This window comes from Pyrgilauda ruficollis, unplaced genomic scaffold (genome assembly GCF_017590135.1).
Source record: "Pyrgilauda ruficollis isolate IOZ18807 unplaced genomic scaffold, ASM1759013v1 scaffold119, whole genome shotgun sequence".
In the NCBI taxonomy this organism is placed as follows: Eukaryota; Metazoa; Chordata; class Aves; order Passeriformes; family Passeridae; genus Pyrgilauda; species Pyrgilauda ruficollis.
In genome coordinates, this window is record NW_024510210.1 from 840,988 (window position 1) to 867,205 (window position 26,218).

The 26,218-nt window shown below is 41.5% G+C and overlaps 2 protein-coding genes across 8 annotated transcripts in view; both read left to right on the forward strand.

Annotated features, from left to right (window-relative positions):
• Positions 1 to 354: 354 nt before the first annotated feature.
• On the forward strand, positions 355 to 7,300 carry OLFML1 (olfactomedin like 1). Its single transcript, XM_041485672.1, has 3 exons — positions 355 to 671; positions 3,004 to 3,292; positions 6,352 to 7,300. The coding sequence occupies exons 1-3, from the start codon at positions 546 to 548 to the stop codon at positions 7,128 to 7,130; spliced, it is 1,194 nt and encodes a 397-aa protein (XP_041341606.1). The 5' UTR covers positions 355 to 545; the 3' UTR covers positions 7,131 to 7,300.
• An 11,040-nt stretch (positions 7,301 to 18,340) lies between these two features.
• PPFIBP2 (PPFIA binding protein 2) overlaps positions 18,341 to 26,218 on the forward strand; it is a 96,437-nt gene continuing 88,559 nt past the window's right edge. For 6 of the 7 annotated variants that reach the window (XR_005956688.1, XM_041485560.1, XM_041485577.1 and 3 more), the window contains exon 1: positions 18,341 to 18,650. The gene's annotated coding sequence lies outside the window, so the exon portion shown is untranslated. Of the gene's footprint in view, positions 18,651 to 19,918; positions 20,001 to 26,218 lie in introns of those variants that run through there. The other variant, XM_041485568.1, reaches the window with a different exon arrangement.

Consider the following 26,218-nt stretch of genomic DNA (forward strand, 5'->3'; position numbering starts at 1 on the left):
CCAATCCCAGTGTAAATAGGCTGAATAGTGGAAGTGAAATGAGTTGTTTTAGATGGTTTTACAAGCACAGACATCAAGCACCAGACCTCCCTGTGTCCCACCCACCCAGGTCAGAATCCACTCTGGCCTGCCCCGAGAACACACTGTAGGATTGGTCACACAGGAAAGCAGATGGGAGGAGAAAGGAGGGGAAAATAAATTACTTTTATTTGTATTTAATAAAATTTGGCATGCAGGCTCGATGTGACTCAGTGCTGAACATCTGGGATTGATCATAGGATCACAAACTGAGAAGTAGTCATCTGGCTCCTAGAAATAAACACATTCAGTCCCTCTGCCCCAATGTTGCTTCCTTAATGATAGAATGCAACAGCCATTTTAAGTCCTTTTAATCTTTTCAGCCACAGTATTTTTCACTTTTTAGTAATTTTTAGTATTATTTTTTCACTTCAGATGATGGAAAATTGCGTTTGACCTCGGACTGGCAGCATTTGGGATTGCCCACAGAACTGATTCACTACTTTCCTCCAAATTTTTCTGGTGCAATGTTAGCCTTACAAGTGCATTTCTTGCTGATTCCATCCCTCATGAGCATCATGGGAGCAGCACAGTACATGATGCAGGATGCAGCCCTGCTGAGCTACATTGACCAGCGTTTTCTGTCTCTGGAGGTATGTGCCTGATGAATCCTTCTGCAGCAAAAGAGGTTTGAAAATGTGTGGATGTTCTGAGGCCAGGACAGTCTGTATGATATATCAAATCAGGAGGGTAAATTTCCAGCTTTTTCCAAAGAATGAGCAAAATTGTTGCTAAAACTTTAACCGTAATGATCCCAACTTACCACATCATTTGTTGCAGGATAAAATTTCTTAATGTTATGTTTTTGTTCTGTTATAATCTGTTTTTTGTTTTGTTTTTTTTTTTAATGACATCAGTGAATTTAGCTAAAAATGCAAATGTTTATGTAGAACTGTCACAGACCATCCTAAGGAGCTGTATAAACATATTGCCACCAGCAGAAGTGCTGTCAAGTATTTATTAGCAAGGAGATAGAAATTTATCAGGTATTTTTCCTGTGTGCAGATATCCCTACCTGGAAGGGTAGTTTAAGACACATTCATGCAAATCAGCAGTGTATCTGCACTTCAAATAAACCCTTAATATCTGAGAGACTGAAATGGAGTCCTTTCAATTCCTTGAATTAATTTCAATCACTTATATAAATGCACCAGTTCTTGCTTTTTTTTTTTTTTTCTACAGTAAAAAGCTACCAGTACTGCAAAATACCTCTTCAGTTTTGGTGTGTTATGGTCATATATTGTTTATTTTTAATTATTGACGTGTCCCTGGCTCCTGGCTTGCATTTTCAGACTTACAGAGAAGCTCTAACTTGCCTGATTTGAAGTCCCTTTTTGTACAGAGCCCTCATTAGTCTTATCTTCTCAACACAGAAGAATTAACCTGATATTCTCTTCCCACTGCGTAGACGGAGATTTACATTTTCTTTGCCACTCTAGGAGTAACTTCCCCTGGCAATTTCTATTCCTTTGGCACCCATTAAAAATGAGATAACCTGTGGCATTTGGTGCAAGGGGCACAAAAGGAACAGGACCGAGAGTGAGGCAGATACTGATGACAGCACTTGAAAGCATTTAAAATATAGGTTTTGTAGAAAGCAATTAAGTAACTTTCTGGAGACTTATGGTCTTGTATAAAATGGGGGAGAGAGAGGAGGTAGCACAGAAAGCACAGCTCACAAAGCAAACCAACCAAAGATCTGCTCAAATTCCTCATCTTGCCAAAGTGGCAGCTGGGCTACTATTTTCAGGACACCTATGAAGCAGCTGCATTGCAACAGAAACTTATTACTTACCTTGGAAAACATTGATAATTTGAATTTAGTTGTAAAGAAATAGGGTTTTTTTGCTTTCTATGTTTGGGGGGGTGGTTTTGGCTCTTTGGTTTTTTGTTGTTGTTTTATGTTGTTTTTGTTTTGTTTTTTTTTTAATACACCCAATAATTTGAAGGAAAAAAAGAAAAAAAAAAAAAAACAACACAAAACTTCCTCAACTGTAGCATTTCAGTATTTTCATTTTCACATTTAAATGGGTGAAAAATAGCCACACTAGATTCTGGCCTGGTCAGAAGAGGTGTATCTATGTGAAATGTTCATGGCTATAGATTTCTGGCAGAAAACTCTTTGAGAATGCTTCACCAGTGGTCGTACAGGAGGAGTTCCAGAAAGTTCATGGAAAGCAAGTCATCAGAGATCATGAGCCCTTTGTTATCCATCAGAGCACTTTTCTTTCTTTAGGCAGCAAAGCAACATATCTGTCTGTCAGTAACCATGTCTGTGGCCACAGCTCTCTTCACAGAGAGCAGCAGCACAACCTCTCCAAGGACTTTTCCTGGGGAAGGCAGTGAAAAGCTCAGACAGAAGAAGAGAAAACAATTCTCATCCCTATCCACTGCTCCTGTAGTTTGGCACATGTGGAATGTGTTATGGAGATTGTTTACCCAAAGTGATTTGTTAATTGGACACTGGTGAAGGTTGTTTTGATTCCTTGGCCAGTGGGGCCAAAGCTGTGTCCTGGCTGTCTCCAGACAGTCACAGGGTTTTCTTTAGTATGGTGTAGTATTCTTTAGTATAGTATCGCTTTAGCATAGTATTAGTGTAATATAGTATAGCTTAATAAAGCAATTGTTCAGCCTTCTGAATCATGGAGTCAGAGCACATTATTCACTGTGTTGGGATCATCCTGAAACTATACATGTCAAGTCAAAAAAAAGTGGATTTTTGTCCAGGCTTTTGAAGTCTGTGCCAGTCTGAGATGTTCTCCTGGCACAGACACCCAGCAAGAGCCGCCTGGGCTGGAATAGGTGGGTGCAGGGCACTGGGAAGGAGGGAACAGCAGGGCTGTGAAAGTAATCACAAGTGGGGTCCTGATGTACGCAGAATATCCACGTCTGTCCATGTGTTCTCTTCCCATGTTCTGACTCAAGAAGAGGCTGGAGAAGTGCAGCCAAGACGTGCTGGAATACGTGGATGAGTTCCGGGAGTTCTCCAAGGTGGTGCTGTCCCGCCTAGCAGGGCTGAGTTCCGACAAAGCTGAGCTTAAGGGGGAAGTGGAGAATTTGCTAACGAGGGTCGAGCACGCCCAGAGGGACATCGACTATTTTGGATCTGTCATGGACTCCAACGCCTGCGTGGAAGTGCACGAGGACCTGCTGAAACAGCAGCTGCTGGAAGAAGCAGAAGAAAAAAAGAGACTTAAACTCATGTTTAATGCAAGTAAGAACAGTTTATTTTTCAGAACTTCGGTGTGGACAGTCCCACGTGTGCATGCTGATACAGGGATAACAGATTTTCATTAGCTGTGTGAATACCACAGATTATTGCAAAGGGGCTTGGGCTGTGTAAATACCAGACTTATAAAACCCATGTATATGCAAAAAGAGTATGGGAGAGGGAGGGAGGGAGGAAATACAGTTCAAACATTTACTTTGCAGAAATTCTACTGCATATCAAATTAGTTCTTTGGAAGTTACTTTTTATTATAAAATAAGGTAAAATCCTCTGAAGGTGTGTTCTTGCAAAATCCCAGAAAAACACATTCTGAGTACTGCAGCTGTACTAAAGAATTAATGGTGGTCTTTGCTTTTTGGACCAGGCAGGGTCAAAACCTCAACTCAAAAGTAAATTCATGAGTTACTAAACTACTTAATTTCCTTCTACAATTTTTACCTGCTTTACTGTTATGCTCTGTCATCCTTCCTCTCCTTGTCCCCTCCTTTAATAGGAGAGCACACTGGCTTGGCTGTCAGCAAAGCTTAGTTCTGATTTGAAAATTAGATGTTACAGTACCCAGCATGAAGAATATATACACAATCTATGACTTTTTTTAAAACAAATGACATTTTATAATTATCTTTACCTTAAAAAGTTGTGGTATGGATGTAAACTATGTATTATAGACATATTTAGTCTGTCTTCTTTTCATAGTAGTAAGAAATTAAAAGTAAATAGTAAGAAATACAAACTGAAAATTTTTAGAAGTGAGTGAAAGAACCTTAGCATATACAATTCCACTGACTTCAGCAGAATTAGGCTGATTTAATTTTACACATAAATTTACAATTTCTTCCTTAGACTTTTCAAGCAAATCAGTATTAAGGCAGATGCTTACAGAAGCAATCACCTATTCTGCTTCTGGGCTCTCCTCATACTCCACAATTCAGTGCTCTGAATAACAATAGTTCTGTTTTCCTTTTAGAGAACTTTTGAACATTGGGCATTTTTTTCAGAGAGGAAAAAAAATCGGGAATTTTTAAATTGACTGTGGTTAAGGCACTTTGAAAATTGTATCTTTCTGAGAGTTTCAGAGGGGAAAAAATTACTTTCCATTTTCCTTTGGTGAAAATTATTACTTTTAAGTTTACTGTAGCAGCTCGTGGTAACTTTATTTTCAATTTGTTCCCTACTGTCAGTACTAGTCAGATGCTTTTCCCATTGAATTTTATGTCAAAACTATTCCCTGTGCAGATTTTACAGCACTTAGAAAAAGTAGGAAGATCCTCAACTCTAGAAAATAGCAGCTCTGCTTCTATGCTGTCATGTCTTAACCAGACTCTATGATTATGTTTGCTGAGTCTCTTCAAAAATCTGTTTTTGCTGAGTCACTTCAAAAACCCTAGAAAAGAAGGTTTTTAATTCCAGCTTTGTTACTGGGTTTGGGTCAAATTCGCACAGAAAACAACAATCAGACAAAAATCTGGTAATTTCCCCTGCAGAGGAAGATGCTGCTATGTCTGCCTAGAGTTTTTGATTCAGCAGCTTTAAATTTTTTTAATCTATCTAATCAATAAATGTTAGATTTGAGAGAGCTGTTGTGGCTTGCTCAGGGAAGGCACTTCCAGAGTGAGGACTCCCAGGAGAAAAAAAAAAAAAAATCCACTTTGTAGCAGCAATATCCAAAAGCTTTGATTAGAGGGTATCAATGCACACAAATTACATAAAGATTGCTTTCTACAGGCAACTGGAGCCTTGCCACTGACTTCAATAGGTTCGTATCAGGCCAAACAGGGGGGCTGGTTTTGCTTTCTCCATTTCATCTGCTGCCAGAACTTCCTGCCTTAGAGCTTTGTTTGTCCTGTTTACTGAAATGGCTGCACTCCTCTGAAAGCAATTCTTCCAACTTCAAATGCTGCGCCCTGTAATTTATGAGTGCCTTTGGTAAATGAGCTTGTTAATACGCTTTGCAATCGTTTTTTCCTGGGAAGGATGCTGCTTGATAAGGATCTCAGAGTCTGAATGCCTGAGTCCTCCCAGGCTTGGTGCTTTCTGGTCTGAAAGGTCTCTGCAGAGTGTGCACAGAAGGTGAAGAAGCCAGAGCTGTGACTTGAGGCCAGTTTTAACCCTACAGTGAGGTGAAGAGCTGGGTGGTTCCACCAGCCACGCTCCTGGCACACAGACATCACACCAGCTCCTTCCAAGGCCACCCCAGTGCACGCACACACCTGGCCGTGTGATCTGTTTTTTGGTCTTGTTGCTTTGTGTGCAGGTGTTGGGAAGGTGAATGGGAAGATAGCCCAGATTTTTGGCTTTCAGTTATGCTGATCTCTTTTTGTTTCTATTTATACTATAAATGCATAAAAAAAGGCTGTCTGAGAATAAGACCAGTCCTGAAACAAAAATACTATACATGTGGATAATGGATTTTAATCTGTATGCCTCCAACAAAAAATAAATCTGATTACTTTACTGTGTTGGTCTAAACCAGAAGTCAGTTCTCTGAAGTAAAAATTACAGCCCTGTAAAAGGACAGACAAGAATAATCACAAAGTCACTAACGGTGCTCTTGGTCTCCTCTCAGACACACAAATATCCAAATGTTTTGGACAACACTGGTGTAATAGAACAAAACCCAACACTCTACAGGTAGATGAAGATACTACAATTTTCTTAGCAGGAATATATAATAATAATAAAATTATATTATTCAAATGTATTATATATTATTACATATTATATATTCATGTATAATCATTATAGAATATATTATTATACATTATATATTATATAATATATATTATATATTTATTATATGTTATCTATTATACATTATATATTATTATATTGGTATTTTATATTCAAATACATTATAGCATTATTCAAATATCACATAAAACTATTTTCAGCACTACTTACCATAGCCACACTGCTGACACCTTTACTGATATATTGACTCAGGCTTCAGAGATGAATTAAAAGGAAACTAAATAATTCAAAGAAAGGAAACTAGAAAATTTACAGATATTCTAATTTTTTTGTCTTTGGTTATTTCCTTGCAGGTTGTGACCACATGCTTGCAGGTATTAGGTCCCTGAAGGTAGTTAAGAAGACTGGAGGGAAGCATGGCTCTTGGATGAAAGATCCTGGCAAAAAGCACGGGAAGATTTATTTATTAAGTGGCTCTGTAAATAATGTGATTCTGGAATTTGCCAATATCATGGCTTTCATGGAAAACAATCAGACTCTGAAGGCTCGCAGGGTCCCCTTGCCACTGCCCTGGGAAGGAACTGGCCACGTCATCTATCAGGGCTTCCTCTTCTACCACAGGCACGGCTCCTTGAACGAGATCGTGAAATTCAACATCCAGAGAAGAAACGTGGCTGACCAGATGCTGCTGCCAGGGGCTGGGAGGATTCCTGCCTACCAGCTCTCCCCACAGACAAAAATAGACCTGGCTCTCGACGAGCAGGGGCTGTGGGCCCTCCATGCAGAGCCAGAGACCGGGGGGAACATCGTCCTCACCAAAATCAACCCCGCAGCCATGGCCGTGGAGCACAGCTGGGACACGCCCTGCAGCAGCCGGGATGCTGAGGCAGCTTTCATGGCCTGCAACACCCTCCACGTGGTCTACAACTCTCCTTCTGGGGGCTCCTCCCGCATCCAGTGTGTCTATGATGTTTTGGGTGCTCTGAATGCTCACACAAACCCAGGACTGCATTTCCCAAAACGCCAGGGTGGCCACTCCACCGTACACTACAATCCTAAAGAAAAGCAGCTCTTCGCTTGGGGTGATGGATCCCAGATCATATACAAACTCCACACAGAGCAGAAAGTTTAAAACCTTTAGCAGCTTTTTCAAGCAGACCTAAAAGCCACCAGTCCCAGGTCAACACAGCCTTTTAGTGTGTATTAAAACTACATTATTCCCAGCTGTTACAACTTTCATCCATTTTACATAATTTAAGACTTATGTACCCCAGTAATCTTAATGTCCAATAAAGAAGATGTGAAGACTGAATTAATTACATGATGACTAAACACCACACATGCACAACTCGTCCCCCCCACCTCCAAATTAAAGTCTAAGGTTAATTGAAAAAAATATATATAGCCCATTTCTGACACGTTCTCTTCCTATTGAAACTATGTTTTCTGTTTCAATGCCATGGAAATCAAATCAGAAATCCTTCCTGTCCAAAACACAGTTTGACAACCTTCACTACTCTGAAGATCACTATAGAAAACCTTCTAGTAAGCTATATAAAATCACATGCTCCCAGAGAAATTAGATATCGGTTTTAACAGGAGAGGTTTATTTTACCACAAAAAAAAGTGTAGGAATATACAGCCCCACAAACATGGTTTAAATTTAACACAGAACTCTCATACATCACATCAAGGCTACTCCTATTCATTGAACTTCTAGAGTATTTCCATGAAAATTCTACACTTCTTATCCATATAGCTGTACAGACCACTATGGATCCTGCCAGTACATTAGCTGCAGCCAAATATTCACTTTTTTCAGCTTCAAGTCACCACTTCTCACTATTTTTTGAGCACATCACTGTTTGTGTGTCAGAAGGAATATTCCTAGGTGAACTCTTCAGTATCACATACTACTTTTAAAGGTTTTACATCTCACTCTTTGGTGTTTTTCTCATTAATTCTCTTTCAGCATGCACTTGTGAGGCATTTTCCCCAATGTTTCAAGTCACTTCCATTGATTATAGCAGAATCTTTCTCATCCTATCCTCCACCTCCAGGAAAAGGTGGCTCAGAGGAGCACAACAGTGCAGGTGAGGGCATGGCACTGCTCAGTCCTGAGCTTGTCCAGGTATTTTTGTTTCAAAAATAATGTTAAAAATGTTAGATAATGTTTTGTTTAAAAAAAGCTTTTAATGTGAAATACAGGTACAGACTGTATTTTAATGACAGCTGCATGTCTAATAGCAAACAAACAAACAAACACACAAAAAAAAAATCCCCTCTGAAAAACCACAAATAATGGCACTTGAAAAGCAATCCACAGCTGTTGCAACAGAAAACCCATTTTGTTCATTACTCTGAGAGAGCTGTTGTTCTGTTTAAAAATAGCTTCCAGAGAAGAGCCAGACATCAGGGAATGATTTGAGAAGGAGTTCCAGAGTACAATTAGGCGTGTATAGACTGCTGGGCTGCACCAGTGACACTCTGCCTTCAGCTGAAGGAGCGTTGTCATTGTGAGCAGGGTTGGTGACTGGAGCAGTGCTCCTGTGTCACAGCAGACTCGGGGTGCACAGCCACAGACACCCTCAGGCTGCAAGGGAGGTGGGCTGGCACCGCTTTCCTGGCTTAAAGGCAATATTTGGCCTTTTATCCCTCCTCTGTAAAATCACAAACATGGATATGAAAAGTGGTGTCAGCCACCTCTGTGAGAACTTTTACTGGGAAAGATGTGTAACTTTCTTTATTTAAGAAATAAGGTCTTTGGGTGTAAGTAGGGATTGAATCTGCTTTTTAGAAAAGGTTTTCTTGGGATGAGTCTTTGGGTGTAAATAGGCTTTTTAGAAAAGGTTTTCTTGGGATGTGGTTTGGGCCACACTATCACACAGCAGAGGAAGCCCATGTCATTATTCTAGAGAAAGATTTCAATGTGCAATCCTCAAAAGTTCAGGCAGGGTCTTCTCTGAGCCCTGCTGCCCTGGAAATCCAAACTTCATGATGAATTAAAGCCCAAGAGGGAGTGGAGCACCGAGACATCCCATCAGCAACAAAGCGAGGCAAAGCCAGCCTGCACAAGAGCTCCCAGCACTCTGTAAAACAACTGCTCATTGTCAAACCCTGCCTGGATCCTGCTTCCCCACGCCCTGGCTCTGTGCCAGGAGTGTGAGGACACCCCATGTCCTCTGCATGGAGCCCCAAGGACAGGGCAGGACAGGAGCTGGCATCCTTGGGGCCCCTGTGCCAGCACCACACGAGGAGTCTGTGGGAGGCACTGAGCACAGTCCCTGGAAGTGAGAAGGGGGAGCACTTTTCAGTCTGAGGTTCACTCTTGCTCTGTTCTATAGTTTTAAGATTAACTTTAGCATTCACTCAAGCAGGCACCATTTCAGAAGAACACACACTACGTGTTTGTTACAGGTGGGTTTATCACTAGAAAATACAACTGTTGTCACCCTGCTCTGTCACAGTGCATGTTTTTCCCCCTGTGCTGTTTCCCACTCAGTTGCATGGAAGCTCAGCAAAGAAACTGCAGAATCAAAACCATTAAAATGCAGCTCTCTTATTACTGAAGAAATAGCTCCTCCTGAAGGCAGAAATCAGGACCTGTGGCTTTTTGAGTTGTTTGAACTTTCCGTGGGTTTGGATTGCATATAAGAAAGTAACATTGAATTACACTTCCACCAGATTGAGCCCTGAGCCAGAAAAAGGGATGTACAGAATCCCAGAATGAATAAAGTTGGAAAAGATCTCTGAGATCATCAAGTCCGAACTTTGACCAGATGCCACAACACCTCCAGGGATGGTCACACTTCCACCTCCCTGAGCAGCTCTTTCCAATGTCTAATCACCTTTCTGCTGGTGATATCTGGATATTGCTCAGTCTTTTTTCCTGATGTTCATACTGGCAGCATAAACCATGGGTGTCATTTGTCTCAGAATTCATTACTGCAAAATATATCAAAAGCCCTTGTTGTTTTAAATCTCTTTTTAAAATAATTTTGAACAAGCAAAACCTTTGTGTGGAAAAGGTTAATAAAAGAACCTTCTCAGCTGCTCCCTGTGCAAGTGTCATATTTATTGCAGATAACCATCTGCTTTTCCTTCTTATTTGAGGCTGACTTCTCCATGGGACTGACCCCATCTAATGAGTAAGTCCCTACTCCATGACTACAGGACTGGGGCTTTTCTTTTGGCTTTTTGAACTGTTTCTTAAGAGTAGGAGAACAAGGGGGAAAAAATGAAAATTAAAAATACAAATGCTATAATAAAAAAATAAATTAAAAAAAAAAACACTGGCAGAGTCAAGCAGGAGCTGAGCCCTGTGTGTCAGGGTGGTGGCACAGTCCCATCCCATGGGGGCTCAGCCCTCCTGCAGTGCCAGCTGTGCTTCTGCTGGAGCAGGGATCCTGCACAAGGCTGGAGTTTTCCTCTGGAGCTCCAGGGCTGCTGGAGATGGGCCTCCATATTCACATTCTTGTTGCATATTTGTTACCACTACATTCCTAGTCAGTCCGGTAAACAAGTAACTTCTTATTAAATTTCAAAGAAATGTACAAGTTGTGGTTGGTAATTAATGAGAATTATGGAATCATTAAGGCTGGAGAAGAGCTCCAAGGTCATGGAGTCCAACCTCGGCCCGCACGCTGCCGTGCCAAACGAAGCACAGCCCCGAGTGCCAGGGCTCCTCTTCCTCTGAACGCCTCCAGCCCCACCACATCCCCGGGCAGCTCCTTACGATGCTGAACCACTCTTTCAGTGAAGACATTTCTTCCTCATGTCCAACCTGATCCTCCCCTGGTGCAGCTTGAGGCCGTGTCCTCCCATCCTGTCACTGGCTGCCCGGGAGGAGAGGCTGATCCCCACCTGGCTCCAGCCCCCTGTCAGGCAGGTCTAGAGTGGTAAGGTCTCCCTGAGTGTTCTCTTTTCCAGGCTAAACACCCCCAGCTCCCTCAGCTGGACTCCCCAGACCCTTCCCAGCTCGGTTGCCCTTCTCTGGACTTACCCCAATGCCCCTCCTGCAGTGAGGGGCCCAGAGCTTTAAGTATACACTTTGAATAAATCTTTTCCTCATCAAGTTCTTACTTAAAACAATGCTTGTTTTGCTAACCAACAGGTATGAAGATTGTATTTTTTTCTATACAAGCTATTCAAAATATGCTGGCAATGGTCATATGCTTGTATGTTTATATTTTGATATTTGAAAAACAGATGAGATCTAATCTTTTTATGAAAAAACATTTGAGTTCTCCCCATCCACCTGATAAACCTCCATAGCTTTATCAGTCAGAGCACAGCACTGACATCCAGCTGGGACAATTAAGTTGCAGTTTTCTTACTGGATATGATTTTACTGACTCCCTCTAATGGAGGAAGAGGGCAAGGAAGGGGCTGCTTATCATGTCCACAAGCCAACTTTTTGGTGAAATATTTATATTTACTTTGTCTGATATTACTCAGAACACCAAATTACCTTCAACACTGTAAATGTCAGTACCCATAAACATTGCTTTTCATTTCAGCCCTGTTTGTGTTCAAACTAAAAGAATTTGTGGGGCTGTTTGGTGAGGACCTACAATATCACATGACTGGCTAGCCAAAAACAACAAGGAATGCTCAAAAACAAGATGTGAATACTTTTTTAAAAGGAATGTGGCATGTACACAGAAGGAGAATATCTGATGATACAAAAGCAAAGCAGAAGCTACATGCCTGCCCTTATTCATTCCATTACTTCAGGAAAACAAATATTTCATCTGTGTACAGCTGCACTGAGTAAAGCCAGTGGCTTAGGTTCTCCTATGGTGAACTAGGCTTTTGGAATTAAGGAGATTGTTAAAGGAGCCTGAGAAAGTGAACATCTTCCTAAGTATTTCAGCTAAAATCCCAAAAGATCTTAAGATTTTAACAGAAAAAAAATAAAAAATCATTTACAACAGCAAAAAATGAAACACTTCTAAGGCTGAATCCATGAGCCACAATTCAGGTCTGGATCAGAAAGCCACTGTCTAAATCTATAGTTATGACAGAAATGCAGCCATTGGCGTACCAGCAAGTTTTTGATACTGAGGTACTTCTTTTGGTTGGACATAAATTCACACTAGGAAGAAAATAATGGTAATTAAAAATATGCAAAAAATTCTAGTTCCATGTCAGGAGCAGAGCACTTGCAGTGAAACAAATATCAGAACTACAATGAAGATGACTGACCATCATTATTTCCTGTTCAGAGAGGATTTTTTGGGAGATAGAACCCCCTAACTATTTAATAATATTACAAGTCAAAGGCATTAAGAAGCTGCAAAGAATGAAATAATGCATTATGATAACATACAATAACAAATACCACTCAAATTTTAGATTGGATCTGTGTAAAGAAAATTAAACTGCAAATTACCTGAAAAGGCTTGCTAACTGCCCAAATGTCAGCATTTACAGCACTCATAAATATCTTTTTCTATGATTAATTGTGTTTTTATTTGAGCTAACAGAAAGCATGGCAAAGCACAGAAGCAAAGTTTCAGTTTTCAAACAGAGACAAGTGCATTTAGAGGCTTATATAGCTGCAATCAGCATGAAAACACAAGAGCATTCTGAGGTCATGGGCAGTGAAACAGAGGTTTTCTCAGAGTCAATCAGAACTCCTGCAGCTGTGACACTGAGATCAAGCTGAAAACCCTTCTGAGAGGGCTGGTGCTGGAATTCATTTGGTTCCCCACCAGCTCCAGTCTCAAGGAGGTAAAATGTGCATGAAGGCTGTATGGCTGTACAGCTTCTACCCCTAAGGTGTAGTCCAGTTTCTAAGCTAGTTAATTTTAAGAAAGTAAAAGTATATCAGGAGGCAATTTCCTGGTTACTTCTAAAATGTAATAAAAGTATTGAAAGTATAGTGATTAGGATATGGGCAGTCATCTACAAAACATATTTACAGCTCAAAGGCAGAAGGAAGAAACTCTTCAGACATAAACCCCCCCACCAAAGAAAAAAAAAAAAGAAAAAAAAAAGAAAAAAAAACCAAAAACAAACAGAAAAAACCCACTGTATTGTGCAAAACCAGGTCACATGTCCCCAGGGAACCTGTAATTCCAGGAGTTCCCACTGCTGTGTCACTCAGGGTCAATTACTCACAATTTCCAGGCCATGCAAGCTCTTGTGGGCTGTGGTTAATAGCTAATAAACATGTGGGTTATCAGCTGCTGGGTCCAAGACAAGCCCTGGAGATCAGGACCTGCTGCTTTTTCCTGCCCTTGAGTTGGGGTTTGGGGTTTTCAGTGGGATTTTTGCTGTAATCCCTTTAATGACTGCTCTGGGATGGACACTTGGGACGTGAATCAGCAGAGACTCAGCTCTGCAACTGGCCGCTCTTTAATCTGCACAGAAAGCACCATCCGTGCCCTGTGAGATGCAGCCACATCTCAGCAAACATATCTCACCTCTTGTGAGATGAAGCCACATCTCAGCAAACAGCAGAGAGCACCAGAGCAGAGCTGACCAGTGAACAAACAGCGCCTGGGCACGTGAGAGAGCTCCTGAGTGTCAGCTGAGCCCCAGGAGCTGACCTTGTCCGCTCTGGCTCCTGTTGGGGTTAGATGAAAGGGGTTTAGGCTAATCTTGCCTGCCTGAGAGCTGGGACAAGTCCCAGCCCACAGCTCATTCCTGCAGCTAAGCCAGCACAGGGTGTTTTGTTCCATCACAGCACCAAGGGGCTGAGCCAGAGCTGCCCCAGGTCTGCCTCAAAGCCAAAAAGAAGGCATGACCTGCTGCAGCTGGGTGTGGGGCTGTGAGGAAAGGGCTGAGAGAGAGCCACCACCACCCTGACACACAGAGGTGAGCAAGGACACCATCAGGGAAAGAGACAAAGCAGAGGCCCGGCTTGTGTCCTGCCTCCAAGCTTGCAGGTAAGCTGAACTCTTGAGTTTTTCTGCTGTTGTGGCCTCTCCCGGTGTTTGAAGGTACAGGATTTTGTGTGTATTTTTAAAAATAAGAAATACTTTACAAGAAAAACAAAAAAAAAAATGGCTAGATTTCCTGAAGAGATAATATGACAAGAGATATCTTTTCAGTCAAGAAACAGCTTGATAACACCCTCTGTAGCTCACAAGACCTTCTAGCATGTGGGTTTGTTTTGTTTTTTTTTTTTTTTCCCCACAACAAAATTAGGCGTTTGTTAAACCGTTGTGTCTGAAACAAATCCCACGACTGAACATCATCTCGTGGAAGGAGCTGGAACACCAGCTCGTGCAGGACTGTGTTCTCTACACAAATACATTCAGCCACACGCGGTATGAATCCTGTATCTCCCCAGCTGCCTGATGGTGAGAGCAAATGCAGATGTTAGAAACAGCTGTACCTGCCTGAAAAGACTGCAGCTTCCCCTCTTCATTTACTAGGGCAGGCTTGCTAACCCCAGAATTTATAAAATGCCTCCACATGGGGAGGCTGTGTTTGCCGGGGAGGGGCAAGAACGAGCGCTCCCCCCAAAAAACTCGCGGGTGATTTAAAGGCTGAACACGAGATGGCGCCAAGTCCTTGCAGCAGCAGCACCGAAATTTGGGCAATTCCACCTGTCTCAGGTGGAATTCCAGCTACAGCAAGCAACCGCATTAATGGCTTGCTTAAATGGTTTTTGAAATGCTCAACGAAAGGCGCAATACGCTCCTGAAAGGCTGTTTTTTTTAAGAACTGCATGTATGAATGAAAGCCTCTGGAAGAAAAAGGAAAGATTGGTGAAAAAAACCCCAAACTGCTCAACTAGTTCTCTCTGGCAAAACCATCTACATATTAAGGATTCATTTTAGCTGCATCATGTCTGTCCTAGTAAGAAGACCTCTATTGTGTTCTGCTAAATGATGACAGAGGAGAAAAAAAAAAGTTCTGTTTTTGTATCAAGTAGCTGTAGCTAATCTGCAAAATCTCAATATTGTATTTTCTAAATGCAGAATTTCTACTTTTATGCAGAGGGAAAATATCTTTATTAAAGTTCTCAACTTGAATGTTTTGAAGTCATTCCACCAAATAAAATAAACTACAGGCATACCTTAACTACTTAAAAAAAGGAAGTTTTCAAAGGGTAAGAGAAGGCTGTGCCAGAGGAAATTGGTGACGTGACTGGCCATAAATCTCAGCTAAAGATAAAGCAGGCTACACTTTCTAGTGAGACATGATGGGTTAGCTGCATGGAGGCCATGGGGAAGGATTCTCCAACACCTTATTTCCTGTCTGAAGCTGATTTATCCCCATTTACAGGAAAGGAAATCCCTGAACGTTCCAGTGGGTCACTTTTTTCAAAAAAAAAGCTACCAAGTACTGCAGCTTTCACTGTCCTGCATCATAATGTTTATTTGTTGTTTTAATGCTGATGTTTTCCAGCCTGCAGCATATGAGGACTGTGATTTGGGGGAAGTAGTGAAACCATACTGTGACTACATTATTGTAGTCTTGGAGAAAAGATTTCATAAAGAAGGATGTGAAATCTTGTGAGAATTCTTGAGCAAATTGCTACCAAAGTATCCAAGTGGTTGGGACTGAATTCAGACTACTTTAGCTGCAACTAATTTACTGTCCTTCATAAACAGGAAAATTACAGCTTCATAAAAACCTTTCAGCAAATATAACAGCAATTTGGAACATGCTGCAAAGTGATGTATCAAAAGATGATTTTTTATTTCCTGCCTTGGAACCACGAGTTTCTATCCAGGGAGCACAGCCATTTGGAGCCTGCATCTCAGAGGCTGTTTTGACCCTTACCCTTCAGGGACTATGATCATTTTGCCACTTTTCTGCACAATCCAGTAACAGGGCAAGCAGCACAAGGAAAGAACCCCTGGATGCATCAGCCTAAGAACCATCCAGGCACACTTGCAGGATCAGGAATCCGGCCTGAACTGAAACTCAGCATTGCCAAAAATGTGACTGCAACACTGAGGAAGAGAAACTTGGTCAGGTCTGCTCAGTAAGATTTAAGAACGTAAGAACAAACCCTGATGATTAAATCTCATTAGGATAAACTGTGAGATCTCACAGATAAATCTGGTTTTTGAGATGGAAGCAATGAAGATGGTTGGTAAAGCCATGTCCAGCAGTGCTCTGCTGTGGGGCTCCTGACTTGTTTTTCTCGTGGGTCTTTTCCGAGAAGGATGATTCTGCTCTCCCTGAATAAACCCCATTGTTACATAAGAGAGGCAAAGACTTAGCACAATGCCAGCTTTGTGACAGTCGTGGGTCTGCACCACTGCAGCAAAGACACAGACCACTCTCATTGAAGGGGGCACTTCTGGAATGGTAATTAGCCAAGAGGCCAGCACAGCAGAGGGAGTGCTCCTGGAACCCACTGCACTGAGAGAGGTGCAGAACCAACTCACTTATTACAGTGATAGTAAACAGGATAGACAGGACCAGCAAGATAAAGGGAGCCCAGAATTAAGATTCTCTCTGCTCTCTGGTGGTGCAGCAATATCATGTCAAACAGTAAAAAAGCAGAGCTGTAAAATCATGACCCACGAACAGACAGGGGCTTGTGCTCTGTGCTCAGCCTCCCTCTGCTCCTACCTGCTCTTCCCAAGGGAGTGGCAGTAATTGCCTCCCCATTCCAGGCCCTTCCCCTGCACTGGGGCAAGGCCATGCTCGCCTTCTCAGGCCCTGCCTGGCACTGCTTCTCCCAGAGAAACTGGAGAACAGCATGTACCAGCAGGGGCTTGGCAATTCCAGGCCAGGAATAAACAGGACTGGAGGAACCCTGCATCACGGGGTCAATGAGCTCCCAGGTGCTGCTTCTATCATGTGCAAAGTTGTCCAGACACCTGTCCTAGACCCTGGGAAAAAGGAGGGGAAACTGGGCTGTTTTCAACTGAGTTTTGCCCAGATTGTTCTAAATTCCACTGACGCTTTCCCAAATGGTCGAGCAATTCTCAACAAGCAGTGCTGCCCAATAATTTTTGGTATCAGTATTATGAAAGATGCAAATGTTATCAACCTGTGCAATTTTCACTGCTCCTCTATGTGACCTATTTAAGAGGACTACCTCAAAGTTGAGACAAAAGACAAGAAACATTCAAAAGCTGAATTAACACACAGCCCGTGGATCTTTGCCAGGTTAAATTATTCTTTAGCATGTTCAGAGACGTTTCAAAGGCATTCTACTTCACTTCCCATTTTCTCTCTCTCCCACCTTGGGCATGTCTGCTCTCTACGTGAGGTCCAATCCTCTATCTGGAATATCTGGTATGTGATTCATAGCCTTGGTGTTTTGTGTAAGTTTAAAGCAAAACTGAAATAACATGTAATTCTTCCCAAGGTCAGAGAGTGGCTCAGCTGGTAACAGGGAACAAGTTTTAACACTCCGAATACACTGGAAGATTATTCTAGGCAAAAAGAGATTCTAAAACTGAGGAGAAATGTTATAAGTGACAAAATTACAAAATTTAAACAAAATCAAGACATGCTTAAACTATTTAGGTGAAAGACATCACCATGCCAGAAGGAAGACAGCAAACTGTAGTGGTTGAAGTACAACCACTCCACAAAGAGTGAAAAGTGTACGTTAATTGCGTTGTATATGTGTCTGAATTCTCTTTATCTCACTTTCTGCTAAGCAGTTACTTTTGTTTAGCCAGCTCCACAGAAAACTGACATCCCCAGAAGTACTCAGCTGCTGTGAAAGGGCTGTGCCAGTGCAGCACAGGGGGACCCCTTTGCTCAACAGAAACCCTTTATCAGATTTTTGCTCAGCCGGGCGTCCCAAGTGACCAGGGAACTCCCAATGACCAAAATTCACAGCACTTTTCATATTCCTACCAGTGATCCTGGAATCTCTAGAAACAGAAGAAAAGCTACACTTCATGAGTGTGTTTTTTTTAATGTTTGTGTGCTTGCAGCCTTCCTGCACTAGAGATTTTTTTAGCCATAAACAGAGCATTAGAGGCTGATTTTTAAGCAGCAGTTAACAGGGAGGTGATATGAAATAGTTACAACAATATGAACTAACTATGCTGTTATTTTACTAAGAGAATTAAAGTAGATGAGAAATGCTTTAAGTAGACAAACGCCTGATTTTTCTTTCTTTGGAGCAGTTAGTGTTTGTTCAGTCAACATTACAATGTCTGTGTTAACCTGGAAAAACCCCGGGGCGCAGGAAAACTCACCAAAAAAAAAAAAAAAAAAAAAATACACGCTGTACCACTTCTTAAAACAACATACTTTCGATTCCAGCAATAGCGAGGGGAGAGCGCTGTGCGGAGAATTCCCTGAGCGCAGGAATTCCCTGGAGCACCTGCCCGCGCGGGGGGGCCGGAGCGCCGGGCGCCGTCACTCGGGGGCGGCCCCGAGCGCGGCCGAGCCGGGCTGGCATCGGCAACGGGATCGCCATCGGAAAGGGACCGGGATTGGGACTGGAACGGGATCGGGCTGCCTGGGAAGGTCCGGCTGCAGCCGCCGAGCCCTCGGTGCGGGAGGCGGCGGAGAGCGGTGCCGGCTGTCCCGGCGCTGCGGAGGCACCGCCGGGCACGATCAGGAAGAAGACCAGGACCTGAACCTGGACCAGGACCAAGACCAGGACCAGGACCAGGACCAGGTCAGCTGGGGCCGCAGCCGCGCCTGTTGCTCGCCCCGCTCCATCCCGCCGGGAGCGGGGCTTTTAAACAGACGCGGCTCCTGGAAGGTAAATATTTATTCTCGCGGCGGGCAAAGCTCCGAAAGTCCAGTTGGACTGGCAGGTCGGTAAATAAAAGGCTTTGTTGGCGTGGGGCAGGGGGTTCAGCAAGCGCTGTCGGTGATGACACCCAGCTGCAGCAGAGCTCTCTAAGGTGGGAGCCCCCCTCCTTCCCCTCCCCAGGCTTTGACAATTAACTATAAAAAAAGCGGTATGTGGAGGTGTCACAGCGGTGAAAAGGAGGTCGTTTAAAGGGTGTTCAGGAAGAAGGAGCTGGAAGATGAAGCTGGCTGTTCGAGCAGCACGGAGGTGAGGGGATGTCAAGAGATCCCCAGTCCCATGGGCTAGTCCTTTGAGGATCGCGCTGTTGGGATAAAAACACCTCCTCCTAACATTTGCAAGAAGGACACCTCCTCCTAACATTTGCAAGAAGGACACCTCCTCCTAACATTTGCAAGAAGGATAAGGAACCACCCTCCTTCCTGCATCGTCCTTTCTCAGCTGTGCATGGGGCAGAAGAGGATGCTGAGTATCATTTTGGAAGGTCAGCAGCTGCGGGTCTGACTGTGTGTGGGTGTAGTGCGATGTGTGTGCTTTTGAAGATTTGCATGTAAAGGTCATTTGCAATTTCAGATTTTGAATTCTAAGGTTGTGGAAGGAGGGGATTCACTGAGGGATACTTTTCTGGACTTGTTTCGTTGTTGTTTTTTTTTTTTAAAGGAGTATATGAAAAAGTGCATAAAAGATTTCATTCTGAAACTTCTATGGAGATGTGGAAAGAGCAGGTGGGAGAGTAAAGAAAGCAGAATTCCAGCTTTTCATGTTCATTTATTGACTTTGCCTGTGTTCCTAGTTTTTACTTTTATCTGCTGTATGAACTTTGAAACCATGAATCTTTACATTTCTCTCTATCTTTCTTATGGGGAAATACCTGGAGTAAAACTTGGTATACTAGGAAACTAAAAGGTCAAACTGGGACAAACATAAGCAAATATGAGTTGTTCTTTTTTAAATGATATGGGTTTTTCTACCACTTGCTCATGATTCCAGTTGAGAATAATTGTAAAGGCCTCTTGAACCTGAAGGAAACTCAGTGTAAGTTAAAGAGAGGGAGAACTCAAAAGAGCCTTTGCTTTGTCTTGGGGACAGGTATAGCTTGGTACCAGAATATGTGAAAAAAATGAAATGTAATAATATATGTGTAACGTATAAAATAATTTCAAGTCCACAGTAACAAGACTTAGGCTGGACACCTCCTCCTAACTTTTGCAAGAAGGATAAGGAACCACCCTCCTTCCTGCATCGTCCTTTCTTAGCTGTGCATGGGGCAGAAGAGGATGCTGAGTATCATTTTGGAAGGTCAGCAGCTGCGGGTCTGACTGTGTGTGGGTGTAGTGCGATGTGTGTGCTTTTGAAGATTTGCATGTAAAGGTCATTTGCAATTTCAGATTTTGAATTCTAAGGTTGTGGAAGGAGGGGATTCACTGAGGGATACTTTTCTGGACTTGTTTCGTTGTTGTTTTTTTTTTTTAAAGGAGTATATGAAAAAGTGCATAAAAGATTTCATTCTGAAACTTCTATGGAGATGTGGAAAGAGCAGGTGGGAGAGTAAAGAAAGCAGAATTCCAGCTTTTCATGTTCATTTATTGACTTTGCCTGTGTTCCTAGTTTTTACTTTTATCTGCTGTATGAACTTTGAAACCATGAATCTTTACATTTCTCTCTATCTTTTGATAAAACTTTTATCTGTTGATATCTACTTTTATGCGGTATGAACTTTGAAACCATGAATCTTTACATTTCTCTCTATCTTTCTTATGGGGAAATACCTGGAGTAAAACTTGGTATACTAGGAAACTAAAAGGTCAAACTGGGACAAACATAAGCAAATATGAGTTGTTCTTTTTTAAATGATATGGGTTTTTCTACCACTTGCTCATGATTCCAGTTGAGAACAATTGTAAAGGCCTCTTGAACCTGAAGGAAACTCAGTGTAAGTTAAAGAGAGGGAGAACTCAAAAGAGCCTTTGCTTTGTCTTGGGGACAGGTATAGCTTGGTACCAGAATATGTGAAAAAAAATGAAATGTAATAATATATCTGTAACATATAAAATAATTTCAAGTCCACAGTAACAAGACTTAGGCTGAGGGATAACTCAAGACTGGTCTCATCACCAACTGCTGAAGATTTTTTCTCTTCTAAAGATGCATGACTTGCCTGTAACTCTTCTGAACTAATGTTAGCATCACTTTTGAAAGCTTAAATGCTTTATTTACCTGAGTCAGGTAGCAATCAAATGTCTTGACAAAACATCCAGCAGCTTATCTGTCACCCATCTGGGACTCTGCCCTATGGGAAGCCCAAATTAAAGGAAGGGGGCAGAAACTGGTTGGTCTGTGTGGTTGGAATGTGGTAGGAATTGGGCTGGGAGTGTTGTTCCCTGATTCCAGGTTCCCTGGCTGCTTTCATCTCCCTTCCCAGGAAGCAGAGGGATTAGAGGAATGGTGCAGAGGGCACTTTCTGCTGCTGCCATCCTGGTTTTGCTCCAGCAGCCCTATCTGCATGCAGATAACAAGGAAGACAGGAAGGAGGTAGGGAAGGAATAGGTAAAGGTGAGATAATAAGAGTTATCTTCCCCTCACTGCTCCTGTATCTGATCTCACTTCATCTTTCTTCGTGTGGTATCAGCAGTGTGGAAAAGGGATCAGGGAGTGTGTCTAGCAAAGGGAGAATGTTCTGGTGTAGGCAGAGACCACAGACGTGCTCTCTGGGTTCTTGAATGCATTCTCCCATTTTCCTGCCATGCTTGTTACACTGAGTCATGGCTTCTCCAGACAGACCATGCAGGCTCTGAGGCAGCAAAATGTGACTCTGTGTGGCAGAGAGAGTTGGAATGGAGCACAGGAGGAGGACAGATGGACAAGAGTAGAATGGAGACCTTAATAATCACCTTCCTCAACATGCTGATTGTGTCAGCAAACAGGCAGGAAAGGCAGAGGGACAATGTCCTGTGGGTGCAAAAGAGGAGAAAATGAAACAGAACAAGAGACTGTGAGCCATATCTTTGTTATTCCATGTGCAGCTCTGCTTCCAGCCCTCATTTACCTCACTTGTTTCCTGTTTGCCTCTTTCTGGTCTCTCTCCTCAAAACAAACAAACTCCCACAAAACCCTACAAGGCACTCATCCCCAGACACTGCTTTCACTCTTATTAGGCTACTCAGAGGCAGACCAGAAACTCATTTGGTTTTCCCTGCAGCTAAGGATTTGTTTGAGCTCAGGCAGCCTTGACCTGGTAAGATTAGCAAAGGACTGTGTTCACACAGGTAAAGCAGGGCCTCAATAGGGCTCTGCTTATTAGCAAAAAAATCCACCTTCCTCCTGCTCCCTTCCCCAGAAAAGACATTTACAGCAATAGGATGAAACCTCCTCCTTGCTTTAGAAGTCTATAATGTGATGATTTAGTTTATCAAAGCAGAGAATGATAAATAAGGAAATGTGTTTTATGATGATGATCACTCAGCGTGGGTGCAAAATCATTGAACATGCTGTACAAAGAAAAGCTTTTTTTTTTTTCTGTGTTCTCCAGAAATACCCAAGGGTGTGGAAATAGCAATGCAGCAGAAGATGACATTGTCTAGGGCAGTAGATTAGGACTGTCAGATATCAGTGAAGCTGCATTGCTCCAGTCTCTGGAGATGTTTCTCATTCCCATTTGCCACCCCATCCCCAGAGATCACTTCAACCTCTCCAGGTATAACTTTGAAAATCTCCTAAGCTACTCAAGAGGGTTTAGCAGCAGTGGATGTCCCTGGAGGGACACTTGATCAGTTACCAGAGTTCTGTAGAGACGTATGAAATAACTTTGCTTTAGTCAGTACCCTGAGAATTGGAAAGTTTGAGCAGTAAATGAAGTTCCTTAAGTTTTCCCCAGTTTGCTTTTGTCTGTTCAGTGCTATCAACTCACCTGAGGCTTTGAAGCTGAAGAAACTGAGTGTCCCTCCTTTGCTCAATCTGTTCTTTAACTTTGTCTAGGCACCAGCTCTGAGGTGAAGTCTTTGATAACCTGAGGCATGTTGGATTTCTTCCCTTCTTCTTTACAACATTTTAGTTCTTCTTTTACATAGATGCACATTAAGCAACACAATAATGATGCTTTTTTCTTATAGCTAGATTCCTCTGCCTGTGATATTTTTATTTCAAGCCTCTCTGACCTTGTAACATTACAGTTACCTTTTTTGTTTCCATCTTCATGTGTTTATTTGCTATAAAACCATTTCTTAATGGCACTTTGCTCTTATCTGGTAATTCATTGATGCAGAGAACAAAGCAGTTAAATTACAAGGATAATTTCTTTCTGAAATAAGCATAAAAAGTAAATCCTGATGGCACTGTTGCCAGTCTAGGTCAATTTGTGTTTATAATGTGCACCTGCCAAGTTCCACTGTAGTGGTTTAGAGGATTTTAAGCACAACCTGGATTTTAAACTCTAATTTGATAACCTGTACAGCAAGATTTTATGGCTATTTTGTGGTTCACTGGTATTTCTGCAAAACCTGTGACTGAAACCTGCTGAGGGGAAAGAGCTGTATATTTTCATACAGATCAAAAAGGAAAATGTGGTATATTCAAATGCCTAAAACAGGGCTTTATTTCTCTGTCAGATCATCAACAAACAAATGAGGAACCATTAGTGGCTTTCTCAACTCTGTGTATGTGGTATATAAAATATATTCTGTGTTTCTCTGTTTAGTCAGACTTTCCAGGTTAACTCTGAAGTAACTGAGGATAAAAGTTGAGGATTGAACACAGGTTAAAATAGAGCACTTTATAGAGGGATAAAGATAAGAAGCCTGATATGACCAGATTGTGCAATTCAAGGAGTGGTAAATAATGGATCTGACTTCCAAAAAGTTGCAAGCATGAACTGGTGATTGTATGAGAAGCCTTTGGCATATCACCCAAAGAAATGGTGATAAATTGATGGTGGTTTCCTGAAGCAGATGTGAATTTGGAGAAAACAGATCAGCTGATTCTCCTTCAGTGAAGCCTTGCATTGATTTGGAGGCTGAAATCAGACTGAACACTCAAAGTCAAGAAAAAGACAGGTCCAAAGGATGCCTCTGTTCCAAGTCTTGCTTATCCAATGCTGACTGTGAGTGTTGTTTCCATCAGAGCAACAGAAAGTGCATGAATATTCATAGGGAATGATTCACTTGCTGCTTAGGTCTTCATACCCTTTCAGATCAACAGATTGTGTGCCAGTTAAAGTAATTAGTGAAGATAAATCTAAGCTGTTGCATTCTAATATGGATTTCCAGCACTTAGAGTATGGGAACTCCTGTTTTACCTTATCCTCTTCTGAAAACAAGTCTGGTTGGTCTCTGCATTCAGAGCTGACTTTGCTGGGGTTGCCTCCTTTGCTCTGAATGTACTGCTCATACAAAAGAAAAAAGGAATTTTATTTCCAATTTGCACTATTTGCAACCCAAAGTTTATTTCAGAAATCTTATTTGGACAGGGGAAGATATTTGCCAAGTGTCTCTTGAATGCAGTGAATCATATTTTTATTCCTCTACATTGCAGATGGTAGCATCTGCTTTAATAAAGCATAATCAGAACATCTTATTCTAATGGCATTGCAGTAAGATTTATGAGTGTGTTTCTGGGATGATCATAAACTAATGAACATAATCCAATCAGCTCCCAAACAGAAGAATTCTGATGTCTCACTCCAGACAAAAAAAAATAAAAATCTCTAGCAAACACCTTGGGGAGATAACCTAAGTGGTTTGTGCTAGTTTCCTACCTAGCCACATAAAACAGGTTATGTTCTTCTCTTAAAGAGTGTGTTCATTACTTCAAGAAAAGAAAATATTAACTTCACTAATTTTGCTTTTTCTTCAGATGAAATCCTCTGTAAATAAAATACAAGTATATGTACGAAGTATTTCAGTATTAGTACTGATTATATTAAACCTGAAAATTTGAGTCACAGGCATTATAAATGATTAGTTAACTATTTATTGAATTAAAACATTCTTCAATTTAGAAAGCTGAATGCATGCAAAGTGGAAATGTTACCTAAAGTTGTAAAGTACAATTTTAAGTCTGCTCTGGCAGACTTTGTAGGTATAAAAAGAAAATCCTATTAGAACCTTTGTCATTAAAAGAAAGGAGAGTTGCTCTAACAAGCTTTTTTCAAGAAGGAGGTCTGTTCTGGCCTGCTTTGCAGAGCCTGGTGCTGCTCTGTTGTGAAAAATACTGAATAACCCTCAGTAGTTACTCACCCATACTGTGCCCAATGTGGGAAACCTTTCATAATAATTGTAAATCAGGCAGAGATTAGAAAACTATTTCAAGAATTGTGGTCCAAATGATTGCCTTCTTCATTTTAATTAGGAAACTTGGTATCATCTTCAGTTTCCTCTGCAGATTGTGAAGCACAGCTGGTTCTCATTTAACTGGCAAAAGGCAGATTTTAGAAACCTGCTTTTTTTTTTACTTTTTTAGCATGAGGAGAGGAGCTTGTGTTCAGAGTAAATGATTTGCTATAAAAGGGATTCATACTCTAAAATTTAGCTGGGATTCACCATCCATTTGTAGTTTTTATTTAATCAAAGCTTCTGATTATCCAGGACTAATTGCAAATGGGAGTAGCAGCTGCTCACTTTCTTTGGAAAACCAGATTTGGGTACTCAGAAGAGCTTCCAAATTAGTAGAGACTGGTAAAAGTGCCATACCAAGCAGAATGTCCATAAATATCATTTCACTGTAAATTAATTTTATTTCCTTTCCTTAACTAATGAGTAAACAGAACTGTTACATGTTTACAGCACAGTCTTGAGCAAAACTACCCCTTATCAATAAACAGTAATAGAGAAAAAAAATTCTTCATGACAGAACTGTATTTTAGTATTTGCCACTATGACCATATTCTTCTTTTCAAGTAGGAATGGACAGAATCTATATTATTTTGGAATTAATGAAACTGTCTTGAATATTTCCACTTGGAGGTTTGAAAACAGCTGAAACAAAGGGGACTAAATCTCTCTTATATAATAGCAAATCAAATTTAATGGAAGAGTACAAAGATGCCACAATTACTGATATGGAAGGAGACTTTGATCCATTTTCTGTAAAATTAAATAAACTGAAACTGAGAGTGAATTCTGATTCCCTTTTCTCTTCTGAAATAGAAGCAAAAGATAATGTTATCCAACAGATTGTCATTTCAATACTTTAGTCTTTTCTTTATATTTCATTTTTATTTTGATGCAAGTGGCCCCAAATGCAAGAAACTTCTGGCAAACTTTTCATGCAGGCAAATCAGCTGGTAGCTGTTAGGGATTAAAGGGCTTTGCAAGTCATTAGCCTGAAATAATTTCATTTTGTGGCTGTATTAATAAACAGGTCGAATGAAGGCATTGTTATCAAGCATTAAAATGCATGATTAATTTATTACCTCAGGGAACTCCATAGGTGTATTCACAGACCAAATATGAGTAGTAGGACTTTCAAATAATTCTCAAAAGCTGCTGTGAGTCCTGATATGAAATACTCTGGAGCAAGACAGG